The sequence below is a fragment of the Haliaeetus albicilla genome, chromosome 7 (genome assembly GCF_947461875.1).
Source record: "Haliaeetus albicilla chromosome 7, bHalAlb1.1, whole genome shotgun sequence".
Classification (NCBI taxonomy): Eukaryota; Metazoa; Chordata; class Aves; order Accipitriformes; family Accipitridae; genus Haliaeetus; species Haliaeetus albicilla.
The window spans coordinates 34,110,045-34,125,959 of NC_091489.1; the positions used below are offsets into that span (position 1 = coordinate 34,110,045).

Here is a 15,915-nt window from a genome sequence, read left to right on the forward strand (position 1 = left end):
GAAGAGGGTTTTTTAAAGTTGAAAAGCTTACTCTAAACTTAGAATTTGAATTGAAAGAGAACTTAAAATTAATCATAGAATTAAGACAGAAGTTCAATCACCTCAACTATACTTCAGCAAAGGAGAGAGCATTTTCTTTATGCAGTAAGCCCTTTTGTCCCTGAGGTATCCGGTTTTTAGTACAGTCTGAGGCAAGAAAATTATTCCGTGAATGTCTGTACCAGATAAAGGCCACAAAAAGGTCATTGAATAAATGTCTTCATGATAGTGATACCAATCAGTAACTTGCTTAGCTACTACAGCATGCAGGTCTTTATTCATTGTATAAGATGTATTCAAGATACCAGGATTCCTGCAGCTGACAAACCTAGGCAGGAGTCAAACGAGTACTTTTACTTGGCATTTTCCAGATTGTTTGTCCCATGACCACTTCATTTTTGAGTTGCAGCAAAACATTTAGTCTGCTCACATGATTCATACAGTGAATTACACTATACACATCCCTCTGTAGAAAGCCAGCTTGTCAGAGCTAAAAAGAATTAGCAAGGATATTGCCTCTGCTCCCACTCTGCACAATGCTAGAGATAAATGCTATTCAAGCAGGCTACCCTGGTCTACAGCACAGGTTTAGAAAAAGATGTCCCTGATGCTCCCATGCCTGCCAGGCTTCCTAGGGGCTTATTTTCCTACAAGCTCCCATTCTACTGCAATGTCTTCTCCTGGGATAGGTTGTGGTCAAAAATAGCACAGTCACAGGTCCCTGGAAAAGTTATCCTATTCCAAAGCAAGAAAAAAAATTTACTCACTTAAAAAAAATATGAAATGCTTACCTCAATGCCATCAAATTCAAACTTGACAACTGGTACATATGCATCTTCAACTGCCTGTAAAGGAGGGGATAGCTGCATAAGAAAACATGTTTTGCTACTTTAATGTTTTTCCTAAACTATGATAAAATACAGAATTTACACTGCTAAACTACTCAGTATAAAGACTGAGTTGCTGCCGAACAAAAAAAATTTGTTAATAAGCTGCAAGCAGTATAGCACTAATACAGTACTAATACTAGCTTTAAGAAGTTATTTAGCCAAGAGATTCAGAAGCTGATCATGTGTTGTAATGAACAAACAGTGCACAATGAGCCATCAGTATCAGAGGTTGTAAGGTACTTACCTTGGTGGTGAGGAAGAAAAGTAAGAGATGTCTGTAGCTATCTTACTACTGGTTAACATCCAGAGAAATCTAGATAATTCTGTCCACGTTTTACAGTGTGCACTAGCCTCCTGTATTTTTATTTTCTATCATGCCTGAGATGCTATCAGCTACCTTACGGGACAGTTTTCAATTTTGTAGACCACTTGTTAGAACCGTGCCACAGCCCACTGAGTCTGTTTTCAGGTGAGAGTCATCTAAACAAACACTCACTAGCTATGCATATGAAGTCTTTCAAAATGTCTGCACACGGAAGACTAGGCTGAGAGAAACACTTCTCAGGAGTCCTGTTTTACACACAAGGTACACAACATACGCACCTGAGGGTGATTTTATAAGGCAGTTTTGTATGTTCGTAGCACAGCTATTAACTTCATGTAAAACTGACTGTGCATCTCTTCTGCAAAGTCTCAGGCTGAGTAGCCAGAGAAGAATATGACCAGAAAAAAATAAATTAGAAGTCCTCAAGTACATCCAGAGGAACACCACAGCAAAGATACTGACAGAAACCTTTCCACATCACATTCAACTTCCTTAGTTTTTAGGCTGCCCCTTCCTCTTCCTGCATGCAATTACCTTATTTCCAAGCCCCTTCCTACATCTAAGTTTAAAGCAAGGCTCCTAGGGACAACCTTGCTTTTTGATACAGCTGACTCATTCCCAAACCATGGGTAGGGGAGAAATGTTGCACGAAGATTCTTGTGTGATGTGCAGTCATTGAGGAAAAGAACCAAAAGCTTGACTTCAACATTTTCATGCTGCGTAAACAGCATTTTAGAAAGTGCTCAGCAACAATTCCCTTTTTAATTTTGGTTTGCAAGACATTCACTGCCAATATGAGTCTTTAACATGAATATTCTTATTGTAGGAGTTGTACAATCTATCAAGGAGAGAGCTTACTCACTCTTAGATTTTTTATTCCCTCCTGATGTTTTAGTTTTTCAAAGAACGACTGAAAGAAATCCGATCTTTCTACATGTCTAGGAGCAACACAAACAGCATCTATGTCAGCACCTGCAAAGAGATTCCATTTCTTCTGTTATTGTTGGAAGACACTTTCAAACATTAGAACTATGACCAGACAACAGAAGTTTACCTTTAGTGTGTACTCCAAGCCTGTAAGAACCAAATGTAAATATTTTGCCACCAACATTTGCTACTGCTGAAGGGGGAAGATTCTGTGGGTAGAAGAGAGAGTTTTCTGTAGAATAGAAGATACACATCGACCTATGTGCAAGTTTAACTAGCAGATAAGTTACTTAGAAAGACTACAATAGCCTCCATAAACAATGTCTTCTCACTCCTGTATCAGTTGTTAGTCTAATAGACTGATACTGTTTTCCTGAAGTGAGTGCTTGCAAATCACACACAAAAAATGAGTAATATAGCAGTCCTCTCATTAATTTAAACAAATTAAGACCTATTACCAGTCTTCCCTGCAGCAGAGGCACATAAATTAACACAATCTAAGAGCCATACCAAAGTGTAATAATTTCAAACTAGATTGAGTGCTGTAGGCTGTTTGGGGCAAGATTACTGCCCATTTACCATCTATCTCACCCCACAATAGGTTGTTTCAGCTTTGTTAACTGCTGCAAGTCAACTGATGGAGCCACTTCACAAATTCATTCAGTGCCCCAGACTTGAAGATCTTGATCTGAAGTATCTTTCATACACTATTTCAATGGCAGTTACTACAGCTCTCCTTGATACTTAAGAAAAAAGTTAAAAATTGAACTTTGTCATAAATCCTAGTAGTATCGCCTTTAAAAGAAATAAAAAGGTTTCAGCTCTCTTGATAAGAGCATGTCAGAAATCCTTACCTTGCTCTCACCAAGTTCGGAAATCCATTCTTTGACCAAGTTATTCAGTTTACCAAGAACAACCAGCCTGTAAAGAAAACTCATGTTAAGTTTGCCCTAAAAAAAATCCAGGAGATTAAGAAATTCTACAGTCTTGCTATACCTGTGGTTCAGTTCTTCCTCATCTTCAAATACCCCAAATGGTTTCATCGCTTCAATCAGCTTCTGAGTATGAATACAATCTATATCCTTAGGAGGAGCCAAGCTAATTGGAGAAGTAATTCCATAGTGCCTTTGAGGCTCATTCTGCAGCCTAGGAGTACTGTGGGAGAAAATAAAATACTGAAGACTCCACAAAAGAAAATAAAAACCCACCTTACTGGAAAACACCCTTCCACTTACAGGTTTCCAAATCAACTTCCACTCTTTTGCCCAGCATTAATATAAATGAGGAAAAAAAGATCTTGCTTATGATTTTTAGATAACTTGACCTAACTTAGAAGTCATAACCACTTTTTTAAAAAACATTTGTGGATATAAGAAAAGATCCAAGCTGCTACCATCTTAATACAGCTTATTTGCATTGCGCTAGACAGTTAGAACTGATCACCAGGAAATTAAAAGGTTTGAAATCCCCTAAAGGTGACACTACATACAGCGGAAGTTTTGGACACATTTCAGTTTCATATCAGTTTTGATTTAAGGATATTCCCATCAGCTTCCTGCTAACATTAAACAAGACAATTTAACACTGGCTTCTTTTAGTTAAATGTATTTGCTGTGCTTCTACTGATTCTGGAAGGACATGATAGTTGGTTGTAGAGGAAGGGCATGTAACGAAGTGGTCTGTTAAACAGAATTGTTGCACTAAATTAAGTATTACCCTGTTTTTGTTTATGGAGGAGTATGAATGAAAACATCAACCAATCTGCAGCTAATGTTGTTAGGAAAGCCTTGTGCTCTTAACACAGTGTTCAGTTTTTATAGTTCAGAGGCTTAGCTGTACATGCATCTAAATCCAAGAGATGCATGTCAGCATGTAGAGCAGCACAACTTAAGCTCTGTTTGTAGAAGGTGCTCAAATCTGGTTTAGCTAGCTCACTGCCCAGTGCGGCGACTGAATTAAGCACTCAAGCTATCTGTAAAAGTTTCCGTTTATTTCACTAAAAGATCAAACTTATATGTTTCAACAAAGATCTAGAAAGAACTAACGGCATACAGCCAATATTACTAACACAGGAACGCATATCTGGCTCAGCTGGGATGTTTGCCAGTCCTTAGAACAGTTAAAGATAAAAACATTCCATACACATACTCGTGACTGCCTTCAGCCACATCTTCCCAGGCATACACAAGGCCATCCTCCAACTTGACCTTGTAAAACCAGTTCTTCAAAGGCTTGGCAAACATGCAGCACAACAAATTCTAACGGTTCACTCTTGAAAACAAATGCCAGGTGTTCCAAGCTGCTCCCACACCCAGTTAGGCTGAGCAGGACACCAGGCACCTGGGTTTGGAGGCCCACAAGGTTACTGCCCCTGGAACTGCAGTCACAGCAAGGCATCATTTTCACCTCCAACCCTCCACTTGCCCTGCATGTTTAGACTTACCTGCAGTCAGAAGCAGCACAAGACTGACATGGCAGGACAACATTAAATTAGAAGCAGCATTAGCTTTTTTTTTTTTTACACCATAGAACCCTTGCTTTAGAAAGGGAAAAATGGAGAAAGAAACCCCTACTTCGCATGACCAGCTGAAACCATGAGAGAGAAAGGAGTGGGACAGAAGGCAAGAACTGTACTTGATGGATCAAGGGTCTCTACAGAAACACTAGTAGCAAAAGGGGGAGACACATTAAAAAGTCTCTACAACTCATCATGCTTGTCAGAGTCCATATCCAGACCTTAAGGCTAAAGGGATTAATTATGTCATTATTCCAACCGGATATTTTCCTACTTCACATACGGACAACTTCAAGTATTAGCTGGGTTAGTCAAGAGATGCTTATAACTATTTAAGATATCTGACCCATTTTGGCTGAAATGGGATTAGGAAATGCTCAAAGGACAGCTTCAATACTTGATTTAAAAAAGACAGCTTATTACATCTCCTTATTTCTAACTGTTGCCTTTACTCTTCCATTGAGGGAAGATGGATTTCTCTCAGGGTAGCTTTATCCAATTACAGACACAGCTTTTAGTCATCTAGTGGGTTCCCCTCATCCCCCTTCTCTATGAGCTCATTTTTCAAACTTTTTTCTATGTGTTTTCCAAAAAGCTGGGGAGGGGTATTAGGACTGTAGTCCTATCAACTAGTTTCCCCAGTCAGAATGGCTGTTTACTTACAAGTGTAACTAGGCCTTGACCTAATTTGCCTTGCCTTGTTTATAGGCATTGTCAACTTCCACTTCACAAGTAAAAATATTCATAATATTTTCCTTCTTATGATATCATTTTCATAACAAGTACAGAAGGAAAGCCTATGATTAATCGCTGTGCATTACATCTAAATTAAAACACCTACAGCAGCAACTTCCTACATGTTTTACATATTACTTGCATTGTACAACTTTCACTTCAGAAAGTTTGCACAACACAAGAATGGGTTTTAGACTTTGCTAGCATTCAAGATCTTTCCAGTGTACAGAAGGCCACCATCTGCCTTTCATTGTCCCATTCTTCCTGCAGAGACTATAATTAGAGATTGACATAAAGGACAATATCAATTACCTATATCAGATATTATTAAGAGCAAATTCTTTTAGTCAATAGTAGATATTTTTCAGTTGCTTGCATGTATTACTGAAAATTTGATCTCACAACTTAAAAGTTGAGGAAAATGGCATTTTGAAAGTCTTACTGAGTGAGTAGCTTATGCCCAATAGGATTTGTTCCCCTTTTGGAATAAAAATTAAAAAAAAAATTTTAAAAATCTTACTTCTCTCTCTTAACTGTACCAGACTGCCAGGCATATACAAAGAAGAGATCTTAAGAGAGAAAGCAGCATACATGGAATACTACCTATTCATCCATCAGCCTTCTGTTTAAACGAGAAGCCTGCAGCAGTTTGATATTTTGCCAACTCTTGCTATGATTTGTCTACCACAGTGAACAGCTCCAGCATATTTCCGTTCCGATAGATCCTAATTTTATACAAGAAGTTAAACTGACTCGTTGCAGGTTTTGTCACTTATTTATAGCTTCACAAAGCTGCTATCCTTTTCTCCTGCACGCTCTGAGAGACAACGAATAAGTTTACACTGTTACAGTTCAGGGAGCTGCCTTCAGCCATCAGGGCGGTGTACGAGCCTTCACTACGAATGCGTTTCTCTGACTCATGAGGTCGGCTTGCCTCCAGCCAGGCAGAAATTGATCACTCCAGTCTCTTCCACCCTCACCACTTGGGAGGAGGAATGACTGGAAACGGGCTAAAAATTGATAGCAGAAATCAGCGAAGAATTGATAGCGGAAACCAAACCAAACACCCCAAACACCAAACCCACCAAACCCAACCAACCAAGAAACGCCCCCAAATCGCGTGACCTTCACTGAAGTAACACGTTACACCTCCCATTCCTACCGCACATACCCACACTAAGAAAAAAAAAAGCCTGCAGACACCTGCTGGCAAGTCAAAGCACCTTGTTCCTGACGCCAGCATTCAGAGAAAGCCACTTTTTTTTCCCGCCTGGGAGCTGGGTCGGCAGCCCGAGAGCAGCGGCCGGCCGAGCCGTTTCTAGGTTACGGTGGCAACACAACGCCGAGACCGGCACCGAGAATCTTACCCTACAAAAACCAGGGGCTCCGACCACCGGCGCTGAGCCCCACAGAGCCTCTAACCCCCGCCTCCACACAGAAAAGGTTTATCGTTTATTTTCAGGAAAAGTTTTCCCTGACGGGAGGCAGGTTCCTCCCAAGCCCCGCTCCGGGACCCGCAGCCTCTCGCCCCGCCAGGGGCCCCTCGGGGGGCTGCGGCGGGAAACAGCCCCTCAGGGAGACGCGAGGGAAGGAGGGGGCCGCCGCCTCACCCGCACGTCTCCTTCATGGCGCACCCAACTCGGCGCAATGCCCAACCCGTAGCTGCCGCCCAACGCCCGGCGCCCCTGCTAGCCGGCGCGCCGCCACCGCCTCCTTCCCGACGGCCACTGCGGCGCTCAGCCAATGGGGCGGGAGGAGGGCACCCGGCGGGGTGGGGCTTGGCGGGGAGGCCAGGGCCTCGCCGGCCCGGCCGCCCGCCGCCCCCTGGCGGCTGTTGGCGGCGCGCGGCTGAGGCGGTTCCACCCCCCCCCCCCGCAGCCCCTCTCCTCACTGGGGACCGGCCGGCATGCGCTCCCGTGACAGGCGGGGGACAGGGTCGGTCACGACACGGGCTGAGTACCGGGCGCGGATATTCCCCCTGGCCCCAACCGGGAAGTGCACAAGCTGCTCTTCTCCTCGCAGGAGGGAGGAGGTGGGCAGGTGAGGCAGGGACGCCGCGGTGACTGCCGGCTGAGGAGGCGGCGGAGCGGAGGGGGATCCCCCTGAGGGGAGGCTGTGCGCGGAGGGGGCGGCTGCCTCCCGCTGCCGGCCGGGGGAGGAGCGGGGCGGGGGTGTGAGGGAGCCTATCTTACCTTCAGGAGGTCGCGAAGATGCGTCTCGACGTTTCTGCCGCCCGCCGTCCCGCTCGGAAGCTGCGGGAAACTCTCCTCGGTCGGCCGCTGCCCTGCCGGGACCTTTGCGGGGGGGGTAAGGCGCTGACAGACCCCTGCAGCGGGGACAGCCGAGCTGCCCACGGGGAGGGACCGGCGCGCCGCGCGGAAGGGGGTCCCACGGCCACACCTTTCCCTCTTAAAGCTCAGGGACGTTCCCATTCCCACGGCACCTCCCTGACACCCCCTTTCAGAGAGAGGAGAGGTAAAAAGGCAGAAATCGCTCTTGGGGTGGTTTATTCTCATCCGCTAAGTGCTGCAGAGCAAGCTAAGTGCCGTTTGACTGAAGCCGGTACCGGGAGGATTTAACACGCATTGTTATGAGTACTCACCATAACTTATTGCCATATATCATTTTTGGCCGACACAGTCTATTACAAGCTGGGTATTAAAGCAACCAAAGTACCCTGAAGCTATTCTGCACCGTGGCATTTAGACGACATTTCCCCACTCACATTCGAGCCTGCAAAGAGCCGAAAGTAAAACCGTAATGTTTTTGTAAAGTTGAATAAACCTTTGGGAAAAAAGTTTGCTTCCCAACTGCCTTGATGTCTTGCCGTGTCAGAGCCTTTCTCTGAGATTAGCACATGCATCAGTTCTCTACTTTTCTGGGTTGTCTCTGCTGCAGGATAAAATGTATTTTACTTCAACAAGATACTTTGAAGAAACACAAACTCAACATTTATCCTGAAGTTTCAACAAAATAACAAAACAAACGTTTGGTGTTCTGACACAAAGGTACTTTTAGCAGGACAGCCTTATCTACCCTATTTGAGTAACATCATGCTATGGAGAGTTAAAAATGACTTTATTTATTGAATATTTTCATGGCAGTGCTTGCGCTAACATTTCAAAGTCTTTGAAAATCAGATGCTTCTGCAAGAAGTTGTACTGGTAAAGTAAAAAAAAGTTTTCAAGCAAATTTCTTGAGAGTTTTTTTAAAACCTCTGGTCACGCCCTTTTTATTCTTGAAGCTTATCATGGTTTTCTTTAACATTTTATCATCCTCACAACACTACTGTGGTCCGAGAATCAGGAAAGCTGTTGTTTGTACACTGCTTCCTCTTCTTTTCTCTCAGGTTGATACCACTTATTTCGTGTGAGGAAAACACCTGCCTTTATTTTTTCCGACTTTAGATGTCTAATTAGCCAATGGGGTTTTTTTAAACTGTTTCTGCTGCATGCTTTAGTATCGCAGTCAGATGTGATGGAAGGTTTTTACTGGAGAAGTGATACCTTTCTTCAAAGCACCTGCAACATCTAGGAAAAAATTACAAGGTCTTGAAGCACAGTAGTTTTTCCTCAGGTGCAATTCTAATGTTAAATGGAAATTAAGACTTAACGTGATGGCTTCAAGCACGTAAACTATTAAAGTGAAAAGGCAGTGGGGGCCTGAGAAACACAAGATGTTAGTGATGGTTTAAGTGAGATGGTCAGATTATGAGTTCTTATAGCGGTTAGAGCTCAAATAAAGAAATAATTTACTTTTTCTGGAAAAATGATGCTTATGAAGTGCTATGAGAGTAATAGTTCAATAGCATTACTGTTATTTTGCTCGAGTTCATGAATTTTAGTTTCTAGTATTTTCTTTTGAAGTTACTTCAAAGATAGAACTGAGGAGATTCACTAGGTTGGCTACTCTGTGAGTAATACTTTTTTTTTTTTTAATAGAAAACAAGGTTCTCTTGTTGTTTGTTATCTATTTATGTGAAATTCTTTCTAATATGTAACTATTCCATTCTACCTATAGAGTTTCCACAATATTATTTGTAGCAGTGGCTAAAAGATACTATGTATTAGAATGCGTAAAATTTGGGGAGAGTTTGCTTCGAGGTAGTGCTTTCCTCTGCTGTGTGCATTATATTAACTTTAAAACACTTGTGGAGTGCCTGGGTTATAGAAATGTCTGATAACCAATTAAATATTGTTAGTTGGGGCTCTTTTTTTGGTGTGTTTATGTGTTATCCAGATAGCATATTGGAAAAAGTGAAATCTATTTTCTTAAAGTGATACCAGGGGGGTGGGGGATGTTTTGGGGTTGTTTTGTTTTTTAAATTGTTGGTGTGTTCTAAAGGAGTAAATGTTCTCTGTAGCATAAACAAGGTGGTATCTGAGTACTTTTAGTCTGTTAGAGGGTATTACTGATTTTACAGAGGTGTGCTTTATAAATATAAATAAATAGGCTGTGTGGTTTTGTATGTTATAGGCTGTATATCTTATGTTTTAATTTTATCTGTAAAGTTAATGGTAGTATTGATGTGTTTTAGAAACCAATTCTGGGAGACCATGTGTTTGACAGACTTCTGAAATTCAACTGCCTAATGCTGATTCCTGGCTAAAGGAAGCTGTCTATGTCCTCACTGCAGATCTTGCTGTTGTTTGTTACCCCTTTTCCACCCTGGTCTGTTCAGCTGCTGCCCTTGTATTCCATAGGGTATATTTGCTTGTAAATGCCTGTCCCTTTTCAGTAGAAGGTGGCAATCTTACCCTTGTTTCCCCTTACAAACTGTTCTTGTCTGTTCAAAGTGGGCTAACTCACTTTTTGCTCAGTGCACGATTCTTGTAAGTCGTTTAGGCTAATTTTTACATTTAAGTATTTGTTGTGTCAATTTTGGCTAGATAAGTCAGTTCAAGTGTCTGATCCTGTAGCTACATGGTCAGAAATATTGACCTCAGGGAAGGAGAAAGAACATACTGTGAGGAGAGAGGAAGATGAGGTGGTTTCTTTCAATATCCCCAAGCTAAATCCTGTACATGATACAGGTAAGATCCTCCTCACTTACTTAAACTATCCTCTCATAGAGTAGTTTCATGGCAATTTAAACTGGTCTAACCCAGGCTGATGTGATTTTTCTTCTCTCCCCCAAAGAGTCTGTGCTGAATTGGTGTTGAGCTAGATCTGCTTCCTGACTTGTCAGAGTATGTGTAGGCTCCTGAACACTACTGTTGATGCAAGGGAGAAGCAGACCCACAAACATAGGTGTGGAAGTGGAGAGGTGGGATGGTAGCAGTCTGGATTTAGATTGGTTTGCAGTGTACCCAAAGACTTGCATCCTTTTCCAGTGTGTCAGCTGATTTAAGAAAAGTTATAATGTCTCTCTACAATTCCTCTGCTTTCATTCTCCTTCTGCAATTCTGTGCACTGTGAAATGTATACAGCTAGGTGTGCCTATCTGCCTGTTGTATTTGTACTTGTACACAAGCACACCTGTAAATGCGTAGAAGAATGTGAATTCTTGTGAAGTGCTTAGCATTCCTATATTAGCAAGATAGCTTGGGGGGGTGTGTTCTTATGGGGGAGAATACAACTATTAGCTTTATAGGATCAACTCTTATCCACAGAGGGATGCACATTAATATTACCACAGTCAAATATTTTCATGATGCATGTGTCACAAGCTGAAATCTCTGCATCTTAGGAGTATGTGGAAGATTATATGCTCAGATCTGTGCTTTAACACATGAACCATATATCTGCTAACCTTCTGGCACTGTTGCTTGTCTATGTTTGTTTGGAAATAGTTCTTTTACTAAGTGGGATATTTATGAGGGAATGTGTAGCTGGAGACATATGACAATGGTAACGATAAACAATGTGCCTATGTGAATGGAAAAGGTGTGATATTTTACTCTTGTTTTCTTAGTTTTGTAGCTTTCTCAGATGAATTATGTGTTGCAATCCATAAAAAAGACATCTTTGTCCAGAAAGATTTTTATTGTATTTTATTTGGAAAAGTGTTTCATGACTCTTTTATTACATTTTAGTGTTCTAACATTTTAATGATTAAAGAAGAGTGAAACTTTAAACAGATTTTTTTGAAGGCAGTTTTGGAGGAACTTTAGGTATATGCATGAAAAGATATGTACCAACTACTGCACCTGAACCTTTCTGCTTCAACATAGAAAATCTGACTGAAAGGTGAAACTGCTACAGAGAAAATATTTGTGTGATATTAAAATACTATCTGCAGAACAGAGAAAAATTTATCAGAAGAAGATTTTAGTCAGACTTTGGATTTTTCTTACAAATGTGGAGGATCTTATCTGTGTAATGTACCTTATTTCACTAGAGAAACATTTTTGTCACTATAATTTGTATATATACATTTAGGGTCTGATGAATATCAGCTAAAAATAACATGAAATTCAATTCTGGAAAGCTGCATTTTGTAATAAATGTTCTCAAGATTTACTAATCTATCATATTATGTGGCAAGATATATGGTAAGAGATAACAGTGAACAGTAGAAGATGGGGTTGCTGAAGACACATTTTGGATAGATCTAAACAAGTGGCGGCTAAAGGTTTTTTAGTTGTTTGTTGTGTTTTTGTTTTTTTCCTTTATTTTTGAATTTCATCAATTTACTTAAGGGACATAATTCTACGAAATGTTGGTACTGGTAACCTAACAAGCTACTCAGAAATGTAAATGTGTAAACCATTTGTATTTTAAGTCAGTCCTAACTGTTGCCACTGAGACACTAGGCTTGCCTTGGAGGGCATGACTTTGGGACAGTGTTAATACACTGCTGTATGTCTTTCTAGGCTGGCTTGCTGCTAATGGCTGTTAGCTCCTCACACTGAGTTATAGTGGATTTCTAGTTTAACTACAATCACTTGGTAGGATTTCAATTTGCCACTGTATGTTGAACCAGCAAAACTGTACCCTGCTTTCCCAGGGAAGTCTTGAATGCTTGTGCCTCTTAATGAGAAACTAGTTACAGCTCTTCACCTGCTCAACAACAAAAGACTATACATAAACTTGCACTGGCTTGTAGGGCAGGTGCAATGTCATCAGGAGATGGACGGGTCACTCCCTTGTTTCACTTCAAATTGAAGCTAAGATTAATCATGGTGTTACCAGCTTCTAGAACGGATTAGTTAATGGGAACTAACTGTGAGCTCACTGAAGCAGCATTAATCTTGCTGCTTGCAATGAAGTGTCTGTCTTTGATCAGCTCATTCTTTCTCAGCGGGCCAAAAAATAGCCACAGGATACGAGTGCTTAGTTTACAATCATGTTAATTTTGCTTTAGGTTTGTCTTTAGCTGTTGGAGATTAATGAATCAAAATGATGTTTAAATTTACAACCAGTTCTCCTCTAATCACTTGGCAGTATTATTTCTAGCTGTTTTCTACTCTGTCTGAGCCACTCATCTACAGGACTCTGCTATTCTGCCATGTGATAGTGGGGTGCGGCCTTAAATGTCTAGGAACTAGCAAGGTGATGGCAGAGGGTGTTGAGGATTTTTTTTTGCTTTTCTGACTGTTTCCTGTGCTGTGTATCTGTTGCAACTGTATCCAAATCCACCATTTGCCTTTCTTCTTCAGTTGTTTTTGCCCATACAACAATCTTCTCTGACCTTAGAAGAAGAGCCCCTTTTGATTTCACCAGCATGCATCAGACACAGCAACTGTATGACGGGGATATTCATATATGTGGAAGTGCAGACAGGACCTTTGATGCTTGACAGCTAAGCACAAGCAAAGGGTCTGCTTAACAAGGTCTACATATGCTAGCATTTGGATAAGCAGCTGTCATGTGCAATCATAGGTTTTTTCAGTTTCTTGGGGTTTCACTGTAAGGGGAAAACTAAGGTGGTGAGTTTGAGTGTCCTTCTGAAGTGTTTGCATCTCCTATAGACAACCTAGATGTTTTGGTTCTGTAAAGATTTGATTTGAACTCTGGTACACTCCAAAGGTATTATGCACATAAAATTCTTTGCTATCGCTATTTACCTTTAAAGTGTTTCCTTTCAGGGAGGAAAGCTGAGTGGGAAGTGTGCTTGTTCTAGAGAAATAATCTTAAATTATGAGAACAGTGATCTCTGCTAGCAAACACCTGAAGAAGGGAAAAAAAAATCTTATGTAGTAGGTGTTGGTTCAGAAAGTCTCTTGGGTCAGAAACAGTTGCCAGGCAGGTGTTACCCAAATTTAATGGGATATCCCTCTTGCAGTTTTTCTTTTTTTTTTTTTTTTTCCCCTTTACCATACTATCTTCATTTTACAGGTAATATTTATTTTATAGGAGTGCTGAAGAGGTGTAACTTCTTAATGTTTTTTTAAAAAAATGTTTTCTCTGACCTGAATGGAAGTTTCTACAGATGAATGTGCTGTATTTTTGTTTATGACTAGCTTTACATAGAGAGCAGAAACACTTATTTTTTCTTTTGATAGAGGAAGCGAACAAACCTGTTTAATCTCTGCGTTGTTCTTTACTTTTGTTTTGGGTGGGGACCCAAGTCCATGGGCAGCTGATGTTGTGTAGCACTGGTATTTGTTCTAGTTCCATTATAGTTTGAACGTGGCTGTGAGACTGTTTCTGGGCATTAAAGCCTGATGCTAATACCCCTGATGCACTACCTCTTATCATGTTGAGGAGTCTTCTTTGTCATGAATTCATTAGTTTCATGCAGAGATCGTATATAATTCTGATTGCTGCTTGCAGGGAAACTTTAAAGAGAGGAATGGATACCGATAATTACTGAAACACCTCAATTCTGTGTGAGAATTGGGAGAAATTTTCATATCCATTAACCTTGTAGTAAGACCTCGCTGAAGTTTCTTTTTCTCACCTTTTTACGTGATAGCATTATGCTTGACTTGATGCAGAAACTTAGCATCTGTCCTGTCTTCAAAAAACAGTCAATTTGATTGTAAACTTGAGTCCATAGCAGGGAACTCTCAGCTGGCTAGCTTCATCTAGCTGTTTTCCTGTGCTTGAGGAGGCAGAGGTTCACCTCTGCAGCTGGAGAAAACTGGCAAAGCTCTAGGGAGGTTATGTAGGTGTGTGTCTCTTTAACCAGGCCTTAATATGGCCCATTGTTTGAAGGGCAAAAAAAACAATATAAGCAAATAATAAATAATTCTGCTCTAATGTAAAGCATAAGTAAATCATATTGATCCTTTCAATAATTGCTCCCTTGGCACCAATGTGGATTAGCAGTGCATCCAAATGTGTATAATCTTTGGGTGGAGTTGTGCTCTTGTGGAGACCCACTGTCTCATGGTGTTTACCAAGGAAAATGCTTTTTATTCTGCTGCTGTTTGTTCACAGTATCTATTTTCCCATAGTGTGTGTGTTCCCATATTCCTTATACTGAAATGGGGAGGGAGAAAACGAAAAGTAAAGACAATCTCCTGGTGTTCTCGGTATGCTTGCTTCCATTCTGGGCTTCCCATTTGATATGTGTATATTTGTGGTATTTTTCCCGGGTAATTATGAAGGGGCAACTCACAGGGGTTACATGAACCATGTTACAGAATGATGAAGGGAATGAGAGCTTTGAAAAACATAGTGTGACATAAAGACTGTTTTGGCTTTTCTACTGTATTTATGCCTCCAAATTAGAGGAAAAAAAACCTAAGACCTACTACCATGTTCTCCTGAAGTAAAAATATAATTTAGAGTAGTTGGAGAGGAGCTGGACAAGAGGAGTACAGACATAGCTACAGCTCATCTTCTTTTAGAGGGTTTTGTGGTTTTGTCACCTGTACCCAGCCTGGTGCATTGTTCACAGGGCTTCTTCATTGTAGTTGATAAAATAAACTGTTGTGGTGAGTTGACCCTGTCTGGATGCCAGGGTCCCATGAAAGCTGCTCTATCACACCCCTTCCTCAGCTGGACAAAGGGGGGGGGAAAGCTTGTGGGTCAAGATAGGGACAAGGAAAGATCATTCACCAATTACCATCACTGGCAAAACAGACTTGACTTGGGGGGGGGGGGGGGGGGGATTAATTTATTACCAGTGAAATCAGAATGGGTTTTATTTATCATTATCCTAATCTTAAAAACACCTTCCTCCCACCCCTCCCTTCTTGTTGGGCTTAACTTTACTCCCGATTTCCTCTACCTCCTCCCCCTCAGAGGTGCAGGGGAATGGGGGTTGTGATCAGTTCATCACATATTGTTTCTGCTGCTCCTTGCTCCTCAGAGGGAGGACTCCTCTGCTCTTCCCCTGCTCAGCGTGGGTCCCCTGCAGGGTCACAAGTCCTGCCAGCAAAGCTGCTCCAGTGTGGGCTCATGTCTCCACGGGGCCACAGGTCCGGCCAGGAGTCTGCTCCAGCGTGGGCTTCCCACGGGATCACAGCCTCCTTTGGACAGCCACCTGCTCCAGTGTGGGGTCCTCCATGGGCTGCAGGGCAACAGCCTGCCTCATCATGGTCTTCACCATGGGCTGCAGGGGAATCTCTGCTCCAGTGCCTGGAGCACCT

At 41.7% G+C, this 15,915-nt stretch overlaps 2 protein-coding genes across 6 annotated transcripts in view; one reads left to right on the top strand and one right to left on the bottom strand.

Moving 5' to 3' along the window:
- The window catches only part of PAPOLG (poly(A) polymerase gamma), a 30,359-nt gene extending 23,186 nt beyond the window's left edge, over positions 1-7,173 (bottom strand). For 3 of the 5 annotated variants that reach the window (XR_011325483.1, XR_011325482.1, XM_069787633.1), the window contains exons 1-6: positions 6,655-6,973; positions 3,178-3,336; positions 3,036-3,102; positions 2,309-2,390; positions 2,117-2,226; positions 831-884 (exon numbers count right to left, since the gene is read on the bottom strand). Coding sequence is in view for 3 of the 5 variants with exons in the window: in XM_069787633.1 (XP_069643734.1) it covers positions 831-884; positions 2,117-2,226; positions 2,309-2,390; positions 3,036-3,102; positions 3,178-3,336; positions 6,655-6,674 (492 nt within the window). In the remaining 2 variants the exon portion in view is untranslated. Of the gene's footprint in view, positions 1-830; positions 885-2,116; positions 2,227-2,308; positions 2,391-3,035; positions 3,103-3,177; positions 3,337-6,654; positions 6,986-7,041 lie in introns of those variants that run through there. The other 2 variants (XM_069787634.1, XM_069787635.1) reach the window with 2 other exon arrangements.
- A 146-nt stretch (positions 7,174-7,319) lies between these two features.
- BCL11A (BCL11 transcription factor A) overlaps positions 7,320-15,915 on the top strand; it is a 156,305-nt gene continuing 147,709 nt past the window's right edge. The window contains exon 1 of the mRNA XM_069787626.1: positions 7,320-7,471. The gene's annotated coding sequence lies outside the window, so the exon portion shown is untranslated. The remainder of the gene's footprint in view (positions 7,472-15,915) is intronic.